Source organism: Glossina fuscipes, unplaced genomic scaffold, assembly GCF_014805625.2.
Source record: "Glossina fuscipes isolate IAEA_lab_2018 unplaced genomic scaffold, Yale_Gfus_2 2, whole genome shotgun sequence".
NCBI lineage: Eukaryota > Metazoa > Arthropoda > Insecta > Diptera > Glossinidae > Glossina > Glossina fuscipes.
The window spans coordinates 1,934,604-1,956,828 of record NW_023998416.1 but is presented as its reverse complement, the minus strand read 5'-3'; the positions used below and the strand labels follow the sequence as shown (position 1 = coordinate 1,956,828).

The 22,225-nt window shown below is 32.1% G+C and overlaps 3 protein-coding genes across 7 annotated transcripts in view; 2 read left to right on the top strand and 1 right to left on the bottom strand.

The window, feature by feature from the left end:
- Window positions 1–2,256: 2,256 nt before the first annotated feature.
- On the top strand, window positions 2,257–4,714 carry LOC119633947 (ras suppressor protein 1). The gene is made up of 3 exons (XM_038027795.1): window positions 2,257–2,992; window positions 3,448–4,069; window positions 4,129–4,714. The coding sequence occupies exons 1-3, from the start codon at window positions 2,845–2,847 to the stop codon at window positions 4,217–4,219; spliced, it is 861 nt and encodes a 286-aa protein (XP_037883723.1). The 5' UTR covers window positions 2,257–2,844; the 3' UTR covers window positions 4,220–4,714.
- Window positions 4,715–4,855: 141 nt separating this feature from the next.
- Window positions 4,856–6,263, top strand: LOC119633948. Its single transcript, XM_038027796.1, has 3 exons — window positions 4,856–5,031; window positions 5,109–5,295; window positions 5,357–6,263. The coding sequence occupies exons 1-3, from the start codon at window positions 5,003–5,005 to the stop codon at window positions 5,984–5,986; spliced, it is 846 nt and encodes a 281-aa protein (XP_037883724.1). The 5' UTR covers window positions 4,856–5,002; the 3' UTR covers window positions 5,987–6,263.
- Window positions 6,264–16,064: 9,801 nt separating this feature from the next.
- The window catches only part of LOC119633549 (disintegrin and metalloproteinase domain-containing protein 10), a 137,044-nt gene continuing 130,883 nt past the window's right edge, over window positions 16,065–22,225 (bottom strand). For 3 of the 5 annotated variants that reach the window (XR_005246878.1, XR_005246876.1, XR_005246877.1), the window contains 7 exons: window positions 21,919–22,065; window positions 21,242–21,402; window positions 20,930–21,164; window positions 19,730–20,776; window positions 19,170–19,668; window positions 18,747–18,973; window positions 16,453–16,540 (listed from right to left, as the gene is read on the bottom strand). Coding sequence is in view for 2 of the 5 variants with exons in the window: in XM_038027155.1 (XP_037883083.1) it covers window positions 16,407–16,540; window positions 19,170–19,668; window positions 19,730–20,776; window positions 20,930–21,164; window positions 21,242–21,402; window positions 21,919–22,065 (2,223 nt within the window). In the remaining 3 variants the exon portion in view is untranslated. Of the gene's footprint in view, window positions 16,541–18,746; window positions 18,974–19,169; window positions 19,669–19,729; window positions 20,777–20,929; window positions 21,165–21,241; window positions 21,403–21,918; window positions 22,066–22,225 lie in introns of all 5 variants that reach the window. The other 2 variants (XM_038027155.1, XM_038027156.1) reach the window with 2 other exon arrangements.

Sequence of the window (22,225 nt, the reverse complement as noted above, 5' to 3'; positions counted from 1 at the left end):
CTTTTTACATAACCCTTGCAACTTTCATTCTTCTTATGCTAACTTTTTTTTATAACGCGTTTAAAACAAAATTATTTAAAGAAACTCATTGCATTTTTTCTGAACATCAGTTACTAAAAAAAGATTGGTTACTAAAAAGGTGTCTTTCTTTGGGCCTTTACCGTAGTTTACCCTTTACTTAACGTTGAATTCTAAGTTAGTAGATGAGGTATTAATTAATATGAGATTATTTCAATTTATTAATTCGCCCTGAGTCAATCACTGCCCTATTCTAATTGGATCATATGATTCATGGTTTCTAAATGCTGATCAGGTATTTAACAAACAATTGCAAGCTTAAAGATATTAGAAACAAGTGCATATTGCGGTTAAGATGCTGTCTATTTCTTCTTTTCTTAACGCACTCCTACGTGAAAAGTCATGACCTAAGTTATTAAGCCTGTTGCCGCTATTGCTGGTCACAGCAGCTTGGGAGATGTATGTAGTGATATGAAAATGAAATTATACAAAAACATAGAATAGAATAAAACAAAACGCATAAACAAGTGCAAGGCATTGTAAAGATAAATCCAAAGCACGCACAAGTCGCCGCCTCACCCCAAAATAATTGACGGCAGAGTTATAGTTCTACTACAATTTCTTTTGCATATGAAGTCTCATATTGCTGCTTAATTCTTGCTTAAAGTCGCTTTTCCATAGAATTAGATTTACAAAGGGTAATTTATTGAAAAATTTTCGACTATGAGCTATTCTGGTATTAAATATCCTCTGTGATCCTCGGTACATATCCTCTTCATGCATTTTAAGTATTCTCTTGGTAAAGCTTTTAGCCACGTCGATCATTTTCTATTTACATTCTTATTGGGCGTTCAAACGCCATTTTTCTAATAATGCCGGAAGTAGACAATAATTTCGCACTTATGAAAATTGCATTTTATTCTTTTTATGTCCGCCCTTAAAATATACAACAATTAACAAATAATAATTTATTTGTATTGCCATAAAACTACGTTAAATGGTTTCCGTCTTTGCTAAGAGCTTTGTTCTGCCTTATTGCCATATCATACTAAAATTGTTTTCTTATAAGAAAAATCTAAAATAGCAAATACAATAATTTTAATGAAAGGTATTTTCCATTTCGTTCCATTCCATTATAGAAAATGTGCAAGCCATCATAAGCAAAATGTCTCCTGCTCAACAATGCTTAAGTTCAGAGTTAAAATAACATATTTTTCCAACTTAATCTTCACGACTAGTTGCTGATCGAAATAATGACCGGAAATTTTGCACGAAGGATCAAATAATTCGTCTACAATTCCAAAAGTTTCATACACTTTTGTTTCGGATTTCAGGCGCTCCTGGAAAATCGTACATTCTCATCTTTGCATTCTTTGAGCGGCTGCCCGTTGTGTTTACAACGTTGTGTCAATTTCTATAGAAATACATAAATTTTACAATGAAAATTAAATTGAATCGGCAAGAAATTATAAAAATTAGATATATGAATTGTGTAAATAGTAAATAATTTCTAACGGCTGATGTCAACCTCTTTGCGAATGCAAATCTAAACAAGCGCTCGCGTGAGCATATCTAACCCTAACGCAAATACCACCCCCCCAAACACTATGTATTTCCTGTGACGGCGAAAAAATTACGTACGTCTCCCGGTGACTTCGCCGACTTTAATCATAGATGCAATATATTTACTATTATTGACTAATCTAATATGTACAGATGTCTCATCAGTTCTTGCGTGATCTACAACTATTGAAAAATTGTAAGAAAGACGCTTATCGCATCTGAGCATTTTTGAAAAGAACTAGTAAAACTTAAGCGGTCCAATGAACTACTTGAAAGTGACTAATGAAACATCCTTATGTGTTTTTGTAGGCTTTGATTAAAATGGTAGCAAAAAAAAACAAGTAATATGCCTTTTTAGGTAAAAGCCGGAATCGCAAAGACAACCACAACACAAACCTGAAGAAAATATTTTAACCAATTTTATGAGATTGATTGTAATGCAATATTCAGCGATAATAAGAAACAAACGAGACATAATGTCAAGATGATATGCACAGGCGAGGTAGATCAAAGTAGAACGCGCACGTCTAAAACTAACCATAACACAATCAAATCAAATAAATTTAAAATAAAAACCATAACAAATGACGCATACAAATTTTTATTTTTGTATTTTTATTAAACTAAAAGATTTGAATTTGTAAGTTTATCGCACAGTATCCGACAACATTTTGAAACAAACAGTCGCGTTTTATCAAACAAAAAAACAAAAAAATCCAACAATGCCTAGGATAGCATTGATTAATTAAAAAACACAATATTTTCGTTTTCATACCAACAAGTGTTCTTATACGATCTCTTATTTTGCAAAAATAGATAAATGAAAACTAAATTCAAAAGTAACGTTAGACTGCAATTGTAATAAACTGTGCCAGTGACCGAAAAAAAGATTCTCCTTGTATTAAAAACGAAGTTATTGTGATTATAATTAGATTATGACCTTTATGCCTTAAAGGAGAGTTTTGTGATCTATATGATAAACGAAATGAATTTTTTCCCTTTCAATTGCTCGAGAGATATATAAATAAATGAAAAACCAGATGTTAATCGCCCACATAACAAGAGAAATGAATGATGAAAGTAGCGGTAGTATATTTGCTTAAAATCTAACTAAGGCAAGTGCAAAAAGAGAAATCGCAAGCAATCAAGGACAATTTTACAGAATTTCTCCACACTTACAAGCAATATCTCTTGATAAAGTGGATTTATTATGAATGAAAGAATCTCGTAAAATTGAGCATAAAATAAAATTAACAGAGAAAAATGAGTCAATCTACGATATCTTGCTTGCCAGTGCAAGCAAGAATGTCGAAAGCGAAAAAAGTATTGGACGAGGCGCGTGAAACCCAAAATCGTGAAATTGATTTAGTGGATAAGGGCATCAACTCCTTTGAGGAGTTGCCTGGTTTATGTAAGTGTTCAAAGAATTAAAATAAAAAACATTTATGCAAATACCTAAAACAATAAATACAAATTTTTCCGGCGGTAGAGCGACGTTCACCTACATACTTAAGCATTATAATGAGATCATTTCTGTGCAAAAACAGTTGTAAGAATGCTACACTTAATCACGCATCAAAAAACAGAATAATTAATGTAATATCGTGCAATCACAAATTAATAATGTAAAATTATGTTTTCCTTAAAATTGTTTATACAATTAATTATTATTATTTTAATATACTCACACTGTTATTTCACAAAGGCAAACAAAAAGAAGCATATAAATCACTAAAGAAGAGGAAAAGAGAAAAAAACTGAGTAAACATATGTTTGACTTAAACGCTAGAGTTGCCATCCTCAAATTGCAATTTAGGGTTATTATCGCTTAGTGAAACTTTTTTTAACATGTTTTTCTCTTTTTAGTCAATATGTCCAACATCACACGTCTCACATTAAGCCACAATAAAATCAGTTTGATAAATCCTGGAATTGCCAATCTTTTGAATTTAGAAATTCTCAATTTATCCAATAATCATTTACGTGAACTGCCCGTTTCTTTGTCGTCTATGCCCAAACTACGTATACTCAATGTATCTATTAATCGCTTAGATAGCTTGCCTCGAGGCTTTGGTGCTTTTCCGGTTCTAGAAGTACTCGATTTATCGTACAATAACCTTAACGAAAAGGTTCTACCCGGCAATTTCTTTATGATTGAAACTTTAAGAGCCCTATATTTGGGAGACAATGATTTCGAGTACATACCTAAAGGTTTGGGTAATCTTAAGAATTTACAAATTTTGGGTTTACGCGATAACGATCTGCTCGAGCTGCCTAGAGAAATTGGGGAGTTGACCCGTCTTAGAGAATTGCATATACAAAATAATCGCTTGCAAGTATTGCCTCCTGAAGTAGCCCAACTCGATTTATTGGGAAGTAAATCAGTAATGAAAATGGAAGAAAATCCGTGGGTGCAACCAATAGCTGAACAATATTTGTTAGGTATAAGTCATGTCATCGAATACATTAAGACGGAGACGTATAAAATGTAAGTATGTGTGAGTTTTCAAAAGATTTGCAAATTAAAAATTATTTCTTGTATTGTAGTATATATAACCGTCACATGCAAAGCGGCCGAAGTGGCCCTGCCCCACCTAAAGCTGATAAAAGTAAAAAAGCTTCACGCGTACGAGCCTAAAAATTTAATCTTTTTGCAGAATAACAACGTGACGTGCTTTAAAGTTCGCAGCAAAATACTAAGCATTTTTAATCCATATATTAATCTTTTGATGACGATTAACCATTAATAATTATTTTTTTTATTAATATTTAACAGTCTATAATAAATGGCAATGAATTCATTTTATATTTTGTAATCTAAATCTAAATATTGATTCATTCAATATGGAATCGTTTGTATAAATGACCTATCAAAATTTGTTAAAGCGGTTACAGGTTGAACAATGGAATTGAAAGATAACGACCTGCACCTATATAAACTGACTTCATTTGAAAAGGAATATAAGTAAGACGGTTTCTCACTATAAACCATTGATAATTCGCAACTTCCAGAAGCAATCTTCTTTGAAATTGGCAATAGCAGGACTACTCCTGATCAATATGATTTGTTGTTAACTAAACACTAACAACAAGCAAACATTCTTAGAAGAATACACTTATCTTCTCCCTCTCCCTATCACTCTCATTTTCTCTTTTGATTTTAATATATAAAACATCTATAACCAGCGTTTGCCATTAGATTGGGAAACCCTGCTTACGATATAAACGTACGATCTATACATTAGGCGAAGTGACTGACTGCCTGAAGTGACTGCATAGACTTGAACGGGTGACTGGAGTTGTTCATTTTTAAAAGTGATTTGCAAACAAAACAGTAATTATTCTTCAAAATTTAATAAATTATTTAGAAAGTTATGTCTCTGTAGTGTGTGTAACAAAGTCAACAGGAAATCTTGAAAATATGAATAATAAGAAAGCCTTATCTAAAAAGTAAGTCTTGATTTTACAGTGCAATGCTTTTACCTAATTTTTTGTTTATATTTTTTTGTTTGTTTCCGTTCTTTGAGGAACATCAAAAAGACAACCAATGCTCAGTTTGATGTTCTAGTACGCGAAATGGCGAAACGGCCCGACGCAGCACGCGGCTATGCCTTTGGTCATAAGCGGGACAAAGTTGATGCCGATTGGAGGGAAATAGTAGACCTGCTCAACGATTTAGGACCACCCGTAAGAAATTTATCCGAGTGGAAAAAGGTAAAATTGGAAAAGATTGTGTTTAAAAATATCGTATATGCCTGAAATAAGCTTTTTATAGGTATGGTCTGATCTACGTAAACGTTTACAAAACCGCTTAAATGGCGAGAGAACGGGTCGCACGAAAAAAAAACTTTTAGATTCCCATGAATTCGAATTCGTTAAGGACACCTTGACCTCCCAATCGTTATATTCGTTGGCTGTAGCTGCTGCGAATGAGTACAATGAAGACGATTGTTTTAAACACGCCACCAAACAGGAACATCATTCCACCACTGATTCGCAACCATTTGAAACGCACAGCCATTTAGAAGAAATGGAATTTCAACCTGCCACAGATACCGATTACGAAAAAGTGTTTTTATATCCCGAAACTGAAGATCCAAAATTGGAAGAGAAACAAGAAAAGCAAATGAAAACAACAAACTTAGAGAACAGTTTGCTCGCAGTTGAAAAGCATATGAAAGAACAGTGTAAATTATTTGAACAACTGACTAAAATAAATACATCTATAGCTAATGCAATCGAACGCCAAGTAACAGCCACGGAGAAGCAAAACGAAGTATTGGAGCGTCAAGCTAAAGCTATGGAAAGTCAAACAACCGTTCTAACTGCTCTCATGGAATTGTGGCGGGATAAATTAAAAAACAAAGAAACGGGAACGAGCAAAACAATGCTCTGGGACGCGTAGTGGTTTAAGTACCGTTTCTATTATTTTTTTTCTTTTTTGTAAAGTACCGTTCTTAATGAGTTCATTTAATGTTTTTAACGCCAAGTAAGCGGCGCCACAATATTATCATATTATTTTATAAATGAACAGTAGTGAATAATTAGAAATATATAATCCCGATCAAATCTATTTTTATAAAATTATGACGATACGTGTAGAAGCAATATTGTGCGCTTTAGGAGCCATCAAATTGATTGTATATAAAACATGTAATATATTAAACCTATGTATAAAACGTTTTCTAAGTGTTTCTAATTTATTAATCATATTAATGAAATCAATTACATTACATTGCATTGCATTTGTGGGATAAGTTTTCTAGTTGTAGTACACCTATCAATTCAAGCGACTTAATAAAGTGTCACGTAAACATGACTTGTTAGTTTCTCTGGTATGTTAGACGATATATTTTTTATTAGTTCCGTGATAGTAAAGTGAAGAATTCAAGCAACAAATCTTGATAGGTATAAACAATTGTTTGTATAAGCATACAAGGGGACAATGAGCGTACAAAACATCTTCAAAGCAGTTGATAAGTGTTGAAGTTAACCGGCATTACTGCATTTTTTTTATATTTTTGTTCTCGAAAAAAAATTTAAAACTATTACTCGAATATCCTAAAAGGCAAATGTGGATATTAAGCAACTTATACCGAAGATAGTACATACGATTTCACCACTTCGTTGAAGCTAACTTTTAATTACCGGATCGGGAAAAACGATACATCAAACACATTTTTGGAATGGGATATCCTTTAGTTAAGTTTATTTTGAAAAAAATTAAATTCATGTGTAGATATCTCTGCATTCATTTATCAAGGAGAACATGAAATAATTAACGTCCACCACATATTGAATCTAATAAAAAAGGAAAACAAAAACAAAAGAAAAAAATGGAGTTTTCAATACATTGATTACACTTAATAGCGCTTTTAAAAAGAATTTGTTCTTGCAGTTGTCACGTCACACAACGACCACTGGAATATCGCGTAAAGTATATCATATATGTAACGAAAGCAACTTTCTGAGCCGTTTTAAGTTGATGTATCCGCCCGTATCTCGTCTTTTGTTGAAGGTTTTACAAAAATTGAGATGCAAACCTATTGCATCATTATGAGCCCAAAAATTAAGGTGAAAACTTGTAACTTACAAATTATAACACTAGTATACAGAAGTTCAGAAAAAAAAACATGTTACGAACTTTTTTTAAAAATGGATACAATTGAAAGACGTGTTGAAGCAAAGACAGCTACATCTGAGCATGACGTAGTATTTGTACTCATCTATATGCAAGGAAATATTTATAATACACCAAGAAAACAAACTTCTCGCGATAGACGTCTAGTAATTTTGCTAACAGTAAATCCGTCACTTATGAATGGGAACAGAGTCTGTTTTATATTAGAACACTAAAAAACAAAAAACCGTTTTTTTTTTTGACTCAGTCGAAGTTAATTAAGTTTTGAATATTAGACAAAAGTGTGAATTCATTATGTTTTGCCATGTCAATGAAAATACTAGCCAAATAATTGATTCCACTCGCTACTATCGACAACTAATGCGAAGCACAGAATTGAGAACCAGAATTGATTGGCAAGAGAGATATTTTCTTCCTTCACAAAAATGCTAGATAGCACACATCTTTAATAATTCGGAAGATCTAATTCATTTAGCGTATAGATCGGTTCTTGTCGCATTCGACTACCATTTGCTTAGTACGCTGCAGTAGGGTTAGCTTAAAAGGTGGCTTGTGAAGATCACAGAAGATCTACAGTGATGGCATAAAAAAAAATTGCGTGTAAAAAAGTGCATTTGTCCTTATTGGTGAAGTATGCTATTTCAAAAACGGGTAAAGAAGGAATGCGTAAAAGAAGAGTTCGGTGTATATCCGCTAGGCCATTCAAGCTAAAAATTTGTCTTCCTATTTACAAAGATTCGCTACCAATATTCTTAGGAAGGCTTCATCATTTTTAGTATTTGTTTTTAAAACACCGAGAACAGAGAATGAGTTAAAGATAAATTGTGTCAAAGAGGTAAGCACAGCGTCTTCGGACTTCCTTTAATTCATTTCTGCTCTTATGTTTTAATGACCACAGGAAACATAATTTAATTTTATTGATTGCAGCCTGCACATCATAGACCAAATGAGTTCCATATTTCTTCAGTTGCAAGAAATATCGGACAGTAACGGTGGAGTTAAGATGTAACTTAATATGTTGTTCTTCGGAGACATTTTTTAAGTAAATAGAATTCGATATATAGGAACTTGCTACTGATGAATACGTAATATCCATTTTGTGATTACTTTTTTTGCACGATTTTTTAAGGAAATATTTAGAGTTTGTTCATATTACACTTTTTTTTTAAAGTGATGGAACATATCCCTCAATCTACCGTATATGTCGCATGTGTTTTTTTAAACAAACGAATGTATCTACCGTGTAAAAAAGAGTTAGGCGTATTTCCAATATTTTTAGAGAACTAAATAAGTAATATGTTGTCCATAATTTTAAATATTTGTTTCTCTTAGCCTCTCATATAGTTCGGTGCAAATCTCCGAAAGAATAACCAGCAAAGTAGACAAGATGTTTCTGGACTTTCTTTCTCTAGTATGGGTAGGGTGAAATTAGACTATTAATAAAATTTTTCATTTGAAAATTAACTTTTAATTTGTTTGCATAAAAAGAGCGATCACTGGAAGAGATTACGAATTTTCGCTTGAATAACCCGCACTTACTCGTTGGAATATAATTTTTCTTTTTTCCTTCTAATCTTATACTCACGGTATTTTGCTTCAAAAATATTATTTCCAAATTGTGACCATTTTGTAATTTTATTTTATAAAATAGTTTATTTATAGTTTTTCTTTAGATTTACTTCTTTTGTATTTTTGAATTTTTTTTTTTTTTTTTTTTTATATACTTATTATCAATTTTTGTTTGTCTTTGTTGCTGATTTTTGTTTTTGTCTTGTGTTATAAATGTACTCTTTTTTTTGTTTTGTTTTGTTTTCTTCAACTTTGTTGTTATGTTCACATATCAACCTAGCAATCAATCAATTAATTAATAATTATTTGTAATAATTTTATTTTACTTCGACACAATATAATCAAATTTACTTTTATTTACCTTTATTTGCTTTTATTTTACTGTTTTCTTTTTTTGTTTTTTTGTTTTTATACACTTAATAAAAATTAATAGGGTTGCTGTTATTATAGAGATAAAAATGATAAACAAAAAGTCATAGAAAATTAAATACACACACACATACATTTATTTTTTGCACTTAATACTATTTGTTGTTGTTTTTTCAATATTTATTATATACATGTTTTGTATTAGACTTGTAAAGCTGAGAAGGGAAGAATTTACGAATTTAAAATATATATATATATATATATATATATATATATATATATATATATATTTTGTTTTTTTTTTTCTTGAATTTATAAAAGGAAAAGGATTAGGAAAGCTTAGGTTTAGAATTTAAGGTGGTTTCAATATTATTTCATTTTTATTTTGTTTCTTAACTAGTTTAAAAAAATATATATATGAAAGTATTTTTATAAAAATTTTGTAAATTATATTAATTATAAAAATGAAACGCTTATTAAACCTAAAATGAGAATTTTATTATAATAATTTTTTAGAGTTAATTTCTCTAATTGCAAAAAAGAGAGTATAAGTGATGTCTTTTAACTTTTCGAAATGCTTTGAATGTACAAAAACTGCTTTCAAAAAGGTAGGCTGATGAATTTAAATAATTGTTAGTAAATTCAACACAGCCATTAAAAAAAGAATTCTTCTATTCAAGCTAAGAGGTTGAGCAGTTTACTACACAGTATTTTTAAGTTTTTATTTTATCAACAAAATTCTTTAATTATAATAATGATAAACTTAATAATAATAATAATAATAATAATAATAATGATTATTGAAGATTAAAGCTTTTTCTACACTTTTTAAATTTAATATGAAATATACAAAAATGAAAAAAAAACTTATAAAATGATTACAAAAGAATTGTGTAAATTAAATTTAAATAAAACAAGTGAGAAAGTTATATTCGGCGTGGACCGAATCTCGCATACCCATCACTAGATTTTTTCGCATACTACTCTCCAAGTTCTTTTATTTGATACCCATATCGCTAGTATTATTAAAAACAAAGTAACAGTGTTGTCTATTCTATTCATTTTAAAATGAACCCATTTTTAGGCAGATAATATGTCTTCATTTGAGGAGCGTACAAAACAGTTTTAAACATTCGGTCTTGTTTGCCTTATGATAAATGAACATGAAACCTCAAAGAAGTGAAAACAAACAGAATTTAATCACTTGTAACTTGGTGTGGGCATGACGGAAGTTTTCAATTCGTGAGAAGTAGAGTGTTTCGCAAAGTAAATGGAAAATTTCAGCCTTCTGACTTTTATAATTTCCGAGTAACGAACAGAAAAATCCAAAAATTTTTATTAAAAAACTAAACTGCGTTCAGTTTATGCCTCCTTCTGCGGCCTTCTGCCCTGGTCAATTTGTCCAATTTTCAATTCCAATGTGCCTGCAAAACCTTCTGATGTTTTTGTTAAATTTGAAGTCGATATCTTCATTTTTGCGACCAGGAGCCTGCCAGCAACACGCGCTACACAGACAAACAAACGGACCGACATAACTAAATTAACTCAAAATTTCACGCTGATCAAGGATATATATACTTTGCAGGATTTCTGAAGCTTTCTTTTGGGTGTTACATACATCATGGAAAAAACAAAATGAGTATACCCCTCATCTCATAGTGGTGGATATAAAAAAAAGATGTTACGTACGGTCTTAATCCACTGCAAGTTTGTAGCTTCCATAATTCAAAAAAAATTATTTCTTAAGCCTCCGTATAAGTAATTACTCAAATTAAACTGCATCCGGTCTTTTATTTTTTTTATAAGGACAAGCATAGTTAACTCAAGTGCTCACGCTAATTAATATTACATTATTAGAGCTATTTTTGCAACGCAGACCTACACGCATAGCTAAATTGATTGTCTGCGCTAATCAAGGATGGGTTATTAGGATTTATGTTTACAAGGCGGACGAACACACAAAGCTAAGTCGACTTCACGCTAATCGCACGTACATTTCGTTGGATCTCCGATTGTTATTTCAAAGTCTTTAATAGGCTTAGATATACCAACCATGATAGGCGTACGTTAATCTTTTTTTGCACGGTAGATACACTTCTTAGAAAACCGTGCAAAAAAAATCATGTAAAAAATACTTGAAACATAGGGTAAATTTTGAGGATGCGTGCCACAACTTTAAAAAATCGTGTAAAACCCAACAAAAAAAACCGTGGAAAACAAACCCAATTCATTTTTATTAAAAAAAAAAATTAAAATTGGTGTACAGTGAAAATTCAGGCGATAACCAAAACATATAAAAATTTAAGTTTAAATAGTGATTAAAAATTAATTTTGCAACTATTCATTATTACTTGATGACAAGCGTGCACGTCTATTACGGACTGGACCATCAACAAATCAACATCAACTTTTAGAATCTTATTGGAATTATCTATTGCACAAACTGAAATACTGAATAACGAAACGCAGTGTTCAAGTTGAAATATAACGAGATAAAGAAAAAACGGATCATAAAATTTGAGTATTCCAAGCAAGTTGTTGACATAGTCGTGATTAGTATTAAATAAAAAAAATTTTCGCAGTTCGTACTGGAACAAGAAATGCGTGTACAAAAGCCCATTTATTTTTATCGGTGAACCGTGTTATTTGAAAACAGGGCGAAAAAGAGTTTAGTGTATATCATTATGATCGTATGATGAAGCCACAAAATTCCCGTGAAGTAGTGATATAACGCATATTTTCGCTTCTTTGCGTTGAAGAGCGATAATTCAGTGTGAACTAGAGTGCGGATCTTTTCGCCCATATCCAACCAACCATATTTGCGAATCATGTTTATACATATCGTCTTGTATACCTGTTATCTTGGATGAACTACGGATGTTGTAATACACAAAAATTAAAAAAAAAATTGAATGTCGTAAGTTAGCTGACTTTGGGATCGTAAATTAAAAAAAACATATTTGACGATTTCTTATTATGAATTGTTGACGGATTTATTAAGCGATTTAGGGAACTTTGAGACTTGAAGTATTAACTAACTGCGTCGAAAATATAAAATGAAATAACTTGATAAAATGACAAACACACATTCGAAAATATGCTATTATAGCAAATTCACAATCATAATAATACAATTTTATGAAGACATCCGATAAGGACGGATGGACAGATCAGGACATATATATTCATCATTAAAACAAAATTTATTGTACTTTTTTCACCAAACACAGCTAATTGGTTAAGGGTGACACAAGAATAGTTCAACATAAAATCAGACAAAGCGTAATTGTCTCCTAATCATTATTTTGACAAGCAATATATATATTTTTAATTATTGATCATGAATATAGTAAATTTTCATTTTTAAAAGTAATTTAGTACTTTGAAAATTTTTGCATAAAAAGCATCGTCTTTTAAAAATATGATTAAAAAAAACTTATAATATAAAAATATAATATAAATAAAAACACAATCGGTTGATAAAATTTAAAAAAAAAAAACTTAGAAAATTTAAAAAAATTTTTAACACAATTTTTTTTTTTTAATATCGTTTGGAAAATTTTAAAATAACTAAAATAAAAAAATATTTAAAGTAAAAATAAAAGAAATAAATCTTTTATTAGGTCGATAAATCTCATCACAAATTTTCTTAAAATATATATTATTTTCAATTTGAGGGTCCATATTTTTTCCTTCTTTCTTTTTCATTTTAATGTAATCATATATTCATTTTTATTTTTGTATTTATTTATTTATTTATTTATTTTCTTTTTTTTGGTCTCTACACACTCAAGTAATAATTTTGATAATTTTTCAATTAAAACAAAAATCTTTATTACCTTCTCTACAAATTTTTAATATGTTTTCATTAATTAATTAATTTTTTACAATATTTTCATTTGATGCTTTGTATTTTTGTTGTAAATGTACTTTTTGATTTTGTTGTAAATTATTTTTCGTACTTTCTTGTTTCTAAATTTATAACAAATTTTATTCTTTTTTCCGGTTTAAATGAGAAAAATATTATTATTTCATGAAGAACTTTGCAATCAATTATCCATTTTTTTTTATTTTTTTTTTTTTTATAATAAACTCAAAAATTGATAATTTCAGGAAGAACTAAAAGAAGCAAACAATAGAAGGCATAACTTTGTTAAAGCCAGGTGTGGCGCGTATTGATTCCGTGTAGGGAATTCGCCACAAACGCAAATAAATATGTGACGCGTATTTCGAAAACATCTGAATGGTTAAACATGGATCGGTCTAGGCTCCTCTTTTCTCTTGTACTTGATATTATATAGCTTTTTGCTTCCTTTTTTCTTTTTGTTTACTTTTAAAGTCACCCCCCAAGCTGGTTTTTCTAATGTCATTAAATCTTCGTCTTATTAGAAGAAAAAAGATTTAACGGAACCCGGTTTTTTTTCCAAAATTACCATAATCGTCCTATAAAGAATAATTTACCGTGAATTGCACGCAGGACAAGCAAGACTTTTTGCCTGCTATCCGACTTCAAATCTGACCACAAATTTTCGTTGCGACTTTTTAGGGAATTTCTGTTACTGGGGTTTTTTAAGTGATTTTTGTTCTTTTGAATGCTTGCTCTTTGAAATGCTATTAACTTTATGTCATTTTATTAACTATTTGTCATTACCTCACAAGGTAATTAAATCTAATAGTAGAGAAAGTCTTAATTCGTCCTTAATACTTTGTTTACATTGAGAGATATTTGAATGATTTTGAGCGTTTCCGTAAGTTCACCTGAAATCAAGGCAAACAAAAGTCCACGCTTTCATCATATAAAAAATAAAGAATTGACCAAAATTTACGCAAGATCCGAATTAAATAGAAAAGAGAGTTTTTTTTTTAAAATTCTATTTTCTTTATTGAATCGTAATACATATAGAAGCGGGTGGGCTCTATCTGGTGTAGCAATTGGACTTCTCGGCTTTACTGGCACGTATGCAAAGTTTTATCGATTTTACGTAAATGGCGGAAAATTCAAATCTTGCGTAGATTTTGGGACACACTTTATTTACAAGTAAAAGCTTACCAAAATAGAAAAAACAGGGTTCACTCTATGTTGTTCTGATAAATTAGTAATCAATAATGCTGCACTACATTATTGATCTGCTTGCTCAACCAAAAAGAAAAGAAGTGAAAAGTGAATTTCCCATTGTAAACGAAGGGAAAGTAAGCAATATTACAACATCAAAACGGTGTACGTGCAGAGAATGTCATCTAAATTAAGTTATATAGGCATAGCCAGAAGCGTCAGCTGCTTATCACTTATGTGATCAATAATCTTTTCCATCTTTTACATTTTTTTAATTTTTCTTTAGTCACTATATGTTTATAGGCAGCATTAAATATCGAAATTAATAATTTTAAAGCAATATAAAGGCCAGTAAATTCAAATGAAGTTGCCAAATGGCCAAACTATTAAAATCGGCCCCTAAATACGCATCCAATAATATCGTCGGTGTGTATATAAAAATTAAATCAATGAAGACAGGAAAAAAACTTTCTTCACTTGATTCAATATTTTCTAAAAAATAATAGTAAAGAAATACGAACCAGTTTTCTACTTTGCTGTCATAGATTCTCAAACGCTCACCGTGAAGTCCATTACAGTTCCAATCAACTCCTCTTACTCACAATCTCAAAAAGATCCTACATCGATTTTTTGGATTTGTAAACATATACCGGGGTTTTCAAGTTGTAAGACCTTTCCTTGCTCAACTCAGAAGGTGGAGGAAGAAGCTTCTTCTCGGGGATGGTGTGAAATTTTTTTCTTTTATTATAATTATTTAAAACCTCGTGTTTGAATTAAAAGTGATGGAAGGATTTAAAGCTGACTCAATGAAATTTTCCTATAGAACTCGATATATCCATTATTCCAAAGTGCAAAAGAATATTTCGAAAATTATGAAAGAGAAATTACATAAAAATATCTTTTATATACATTTTTATAAATTATATGATATTTTGTGGTAAAAAAATATTAGGAAAGACTTTTAAATAAACGCCATCTTGTAAGAGCGAACACGAAAATTACCAAACATTTTAATAACACCTGAAATTTTAGTTAGCCCGGGGAAATAGGTATTCCGATGCAGATCTCTACTAATTGTACAGTTCAGGCCAATACGCGCTTTAAAATTTGTTTTCTTGTCACTAAGTAACTAAAGTTTTAGTTGTTCATCTCAATTTTTGCGTTCATGAAAGTTTCAAAGCTCGGCGACATAAAGCTAGATCGGCTAAACCACCTATCTAAATTACTTCTGCAAAAACTTGGTCTACGCTTTAATAGTTGACATGCTGGCAGTTAAAGAAAAAGGAAGGACTACTGACATGTGTTCTTCACTAACGAACCGCCAAAAGATTTTTTACAAATTTGAAATTGTTGCAACTAACTACCCAAATCCGTCCAAAAAGGCTTTGGTTTTCCTAAACTTATGTCTTCTTGGCAAGGGTCTAACACAATTGCCATTTGAATAAAACGGACGAGTTAGATCTCCTTCGAATCGCGCATATGTTCGGTTAGACGTGACAATGAAAGACGGTTGCGCGCGCACCTTTTTTTAACCTTCAGATAATGCTATCTAATATTTTTCAGATCTTTTATTAAGTGAAAACAAAAAAAACAAAAATAAAAAAAAAATTTAATAAAATAAATTTTCTAAATTATAATGTTTTGTTTTAATTTCATCATAATTTTTACTTATTAAAGTTTTAAAGAAATTTTCTCGTTTCTTTTCACTCACTTTCCACAAAATTGTTTTTCATTTCTTTTTTTTTTTTTTATGTGTTTGCTTTGTTTTCCTTGTCCATTTTAAAAATATATTTTATTTAAATGTAGAAAATTATTTTGTGTGATTTGATCTGTTGTCCTAAGAAATGTTTATTTTTTAAATTTGAATTAATTTAAAAAATAAAATATGATGCTATAGTTTTTACTAATAATAATTATTAGAATATCGTGGGTTAATTCGTTTTTATGTGTTGTGTTTGCTTGTTTGTTTGTTTGTTTGTTGTTACTGTTGCTGCCGTTCGACCTGTTCGCCTGCCTGATCATTTCAATGAGTGTGTGTATGAATGTGTTTTTGTGATTTTGTTATTAAAATATTATGATTAGCGTAAAAATAGCATTTACATATAACATGAGTTCGTTTGTTTTTTGTGTTGTTTCTCGTCTTACAATTGCCGTTTGAAGCCGCATCCGGCCATTTTGATACGAACTTGTCTGTCAAACTTTATCGTTTGTAGCACGTGCTGTTGCTTCATAGGCCCCACGACCTAATGCCGCATAAGCATCGGCATATAAATCAGGCTGATGTAACGACGGTGGCCGATTGTAATTTATTGGCTGCGGAACGACGGCTAGAAATACGAAACTGTACTTTACATATGCAAATATATTAGTTATTAAAAAGCCCATATTCCAAAAACATTATAACATAAATATGCCATTAGTATTCACAAGAAGAAAACAAAAAAAATCAAATGGATAGAAGGGACAAACATTAGAGTAATCTTAAAAATAAATAATAAAAAATGTATATAAACAATTACAAAACGCATACAAATAATTGAGAAATAATTGGAATGAGAAAGGAGAAGTGGAAGACAGAGCAAAGATTTATGCAACCGATATATGTATATCTATCGTTTGCATTGAGTGCTACAGTCGACATTTTTATACTCCAGACTATCTGTGATACAAGTAAATATTTAATTGGTGCGAAGATATATGGAACACCAGGAGGGAGTTGAGATAGAACCAACTATTTACTATTTAAAAACACTTTTGAATAGATTTAAATTTCTCACCCTGTCTTTCCGCCTTGCTTTCCTGTATTTAACCTGAAAGTTTTTGAGTTGCTTGAATGAAATTTGGGACACCAATATGTTTTGTCCCAAGGACGAACACTATTGAGAATAATTCGCATCGGACCACTTCTCATGCAAACTTTTTTTTGAAAAGTCCATATACTTGTATTTTAACTTTTAAACTGTATTAAGCGCAAGGTGTAAGTGGTGTAAGTAATGGTTGTCTGTGTCCCTATAGTGTTTCTACTTGTTATTAACACTTTTATACAAAGTCTAATACAAACGAACAATGATTTCGGCAGTTACTGTGCGATATTTGATCGTGAAATTGAAAACAAAAATTTTGGCAGTAATATGTCGTATATCGTACATACTTCCCAACCATTTTTTTTTTAGTTATATAGTTTTTTGGTAACTATAAGCCAAGCCGTTGCCCACTTTAACTAGTTTTTGTCCTGATGATGGCAATTTGAAGCTTTAAGCAAAAAACTCTACAACGACTTAAATTCAAATTTATTCTTCAAATTATTTTCAGGCGGGAGTTATGATTTTACCTGAAGACGGAAAGCAAAATTAATTCAGCTGTTTATTGTGAGCAAGAGTACAGATTTTTTTTTATCTATCTTATAATCTATATTTCTATGAGTAACAAATATTTGATCAGTTTTATATATATTCTCGGTATTGGCACATATAAACTATAATTAAATATATTTATTTATGTATCCTGCGTTAAATATATTTATTTATGTATCCTGAAGTTCGATTTATTTGAATTACACCTTTTAGAGAAAATTTAATTTCAAAGTCTACAATTTTAATGTTATAATTCTGGGGGAATTTTTGCAACAAATGGATCTATTTCTTCTATCGTACTCCATCGTATTCCATGTAAGATTTCACATGAATAAGTCCTTCGGAAAAATGTTTAATTTTTGATATATTATGATGAAAATTGTTCCTTGATAGCAATTTAGCAAAGAAATTAATGACAAGGAATTTCGACCATGTAGGTCTAACGAATATAAGGTTCATCATGAAAAGCAAGCCTGTATATAATAAGGCAGAAACTGAAATATACTTAAATTTTTAGGAAGTTTGCTGAATTTGGATCATGCCATGTGATGTTTTGGGTGTCTTCAAATAGGCGGGCTTTCATGAAAAGTATGCCTTTGCGCGAAATCACACTCAAAACTAGTGAATAACTGTACTAGGCAAAGTGATCTAGAATAACTAATGGTCGGCCTTGCCTGATCATAACGTTCTTACTAGATTTTTTTTGAGAATCTAATGTTTAAAGTATAGAGTCGTTTGCGTAACAGTTGCTTTTACTTCTGATCAATGACCAACTATGAGTAAGGTTTTCAAAAGAATCTTGCCCCTATTGTCAAGAAAATCTGTGCTTTGCTAGATTTCTGTCGCATACCTTTCCGTTACATGCAAACTAATGTAGGAAATTAGTATTAATAATAAATATAAATAATGGATTCTTCTAGATTGATGTAAAAAATGTGTTTAAAGTATAAATAAAAAACAAAATAAAAAATATATAACAAAAGTCAACAACAACGACAAAAAACATGCTACTTAATTTCAACCAAAATATTGTTATTTCTAACTAAAAACACAAGAACAACAACATAAGCATATAATCTGCTTGTTTTATACGATTTTCTAAATTTACATTTGTTTCGAAACAAAAGAAAAATGAACAGAAACAGAAACAGAAAAAAAAAAAATAATATGAATTAATTACCAATTAAGATCTTGTGTAGGAGATCAATACTGAATTCAATTTGTAAAAAGTGTATGTTTAATTTTGACTGACTGGCTCGCACGCTCAATAAACAATATTACGTCTCGTAGTCTTGCTTGACTTTTTATTATTGTGCGTTTGTTCTTTGGTTTGATCGCTTGAAATGTTCGTTTTAGATTTGGCAGTGCTTACGTTTGTGCGTGATGAACGGGACTTATTACGTACTTCTATTGCACACACGCACGCAAAGTGTACGCAAAGTAGACAACGTAAAAGCGAACAAAAAAACCGATATGTGTAGATAAGAATAAAGAGGAAGAAATTAAACAAAAAAAAAAAAATTAATTATAAAAAATGTAATCAAAACGAAATTCTATGGAGAAACGAAAAATCTTTTGAAGAGAATTTTTTAATGTCACACACCTTTCGGCGCGTAATATGCTTGTTGTGGCAGCTGTTGTTGTTGCGCTTGTTGTTGTGTTTGTGCAGTGGACGGCAGAGCGGGTAAAGGCATCTGAGCGCGTGACACAACACCAGCACCCAGTGCGCCGCTCGTCATACCCGGTACTGCTGTTAAAAGAGCAGTGCCACCCACGCTACCACCCACATTCACTGCATTACCACCACCACCACTATTATTAGGACCCACACCAGCTAAAATAACACCGTCAGCATACCCATGACCTGCTGATCGTGAATTGCTGGGCTGACGAGAGCTACTTGCTCGTGAATTACGACCAGCTCCACCAGATGATCGTCCGCCAGCCGCTGAACGACTCGCGTGATTGCTTGCACCAGTCCCCGCAGCACCCGTACGATGCGGTCGATCCCATTCGGGCGGATAATTACGATGCTGAGATCGTGCATCATGCACAGGCGGTGGTATACTACGCGGGCCAGCACCCCGACCATGAGGATGGCGCTATAAAAGGCATTTAACAAAATAAGAAATTTCGTCTTCTGTGCACTATTCATTAATATACCATTCTCCTTAATGTATTCATGGGCGCTCTTAGGGTTTCACTTATACGCCGAGCTCTACGTTTTTTAGGATTTGAACTGGGCGTATGCACAGCACAGCATTTAATGAAAGCACCCATCACGATAATGAAACCGATGCCCATCAATACAACAATATACCAATTCTCTGTAACCCATTGGGCTACGGTTAAAAGCGTTTCGCGATTCAATAGCAAATTCTTTAGACGCACTAAAGGACCATCGGCATCGACTGCACGACATTTCAGGAACACATCACAATAGCCTTGAAAATTATCACAAGGAGAACCGGGACGTAAACTGATACCACCCTCCGGCAAATCATATAAGTGAGCGAATTCGGATGTACTGCGGCAAGTATTTGTGTCATTTCCATTCTGGCAAGCTAGCTCGCATAAACGCCGCTTATCCACATGCGGGACAGCTTGCGAAGTTAGGAAACATTCAGACATATTCCACAGCAGACAAATAGAACCGGAACAATCGCCCTTAATACATAAAGCAGTGTCATTGTTACATTTTGTCTTATCATCGCGCGGTTTTGGATCTGGGCACTCAGCCGTTGTTCCATTGCAAATGCTTGACCACGAACATTCGGTTTCCTCTTTACATTTCTGCTGATAGTTGGCCGGGACAAATGTACACGAATTTGGCAAACAACAAGGCCCCTGCGAAGGGGAACATTGTGTTTTGGCACGTCGTGTACAGCCTCTGGCCGAACCGTTTAATGACAAATCGTATTCACTGATTAAGCGAGGATAACAGCAATTATCTTTGCATTCCTCCTCATTAAAACCGCAATCACATTCTTCACCTTGCTCAACAATTTTATTGCCACAAAACGCTCCTTCAGAGACTTTAAAGCAATCGCGTTTCATGTTTCCTACCAGCACATCGAGAACATGCGAAATATTACGTATAGAACACGACGAGAATTTCGAATTGTTAGGGCGATCACCGGAAGTAGCGCTTGCAAACATAATGTAATTGCCATTTAGTCCACCAGGACGACATTCTTGGGGATAGTCATGCTAATGGAAACAGAAAAACGTATTTAATGATAATTAAAGCAAAATTTATCGGTTATGAATATAACTTTGATATAACCAGTTGATATCAGAAGGTAGCAAAATTCATTTAACAAGGCAAGCGGGGGCAATAGCAATGACTCTTTGTTTACTTACCGGTGAACCAAAATTATGTCCAATTTCATGAGCCAACGTTAGTTGAGAGACTTTGGGCGGTACACGACTGTTATAGTTGACAAATGTAATGATACCGGTATTTAGGGAACGTTTTGTGCTTTGATATTGACCACCTACGGTCTCGGTGTAAGTCTTATATTTCTCACAAATGCCACCAGAAGCACCAGAAGCGCTGGCCACCCAAGCTAATCCTAAGGTGCCACCCGAAAAATCTCTAAATATTCAAACAATAAAATATGAGTTTATTGACTTTTCCCATTGACGCATTTCTATATCCGCAACATTACAAACCTATAAGTGAACACATAAGCTAGACAAAAGTCCGAATGATCCTCGAGGGAATGTAAATTAAGGAAATTGGATACATCCATATGTTCATTGCAAAAAGCATTATGCGGACCATTATAAGAACTGCGACAAGCGGAATCGTCATCAATTTTAATACGTTGCACCTAAGTAAAGAGTCGGATGTAAAGAACAAGAAATGGTAAATAAGAAGAAAACCGCACAAAAAACTCATTTAATTGTTCAATCATGCCTAGCGCATATGCAACTGTGTACAATACTTTATGTATACGTTATGTATGCATGCATATGAATTGATGATAAATGAAGGATATATGCGATGCTATTTCCGTCCTTTATATAACTGCGGTTATCATATGAATTAATTAAAATTCTTTATAAATACGCGTTCTCCCGCTGTTCCGCAAAACTTCTTCAGGCACTACTTGATGCTTTAAAACGTATATAACGGTAAGTACATGCCATGCTATGCCAATCGATTCCTTCTCTATCTCCGTTTCATACATTGTATCAACAACATTTTGAATACAATTGTACACGTACACAAATGCGTATGACACTAATAACAATAACAATTGTAACTGAAGTGATAGTCGTAGTGAAGCAGTTGTGCGTGCCCGCATCCGCTTAAATGTGCATGTTAGTGTTCCTACGGTACTTACCTCGAAACGTATATTTCGATGCTCGGTACGTCCGTCGAATTTTGTATTGCGGTAAATGTAATTAACGGCCGTAACGTGATGTGCTATTAACGAAGTGATTTCCTCGCGTGTCTTTATGTCCCGTTCGTATTTGTGACTGCGATCGTGCTATAACAATACAGCAACAAAATGGGATTTACATAATAACTACGCAGAAATAAATTGCATACATATATATATATATATATATATATATATGCATATGTGTGCATATGTATATATTTGGTTTTATTATTTATGTGATTTTATTCTTTTGTTAAAAAAAAGA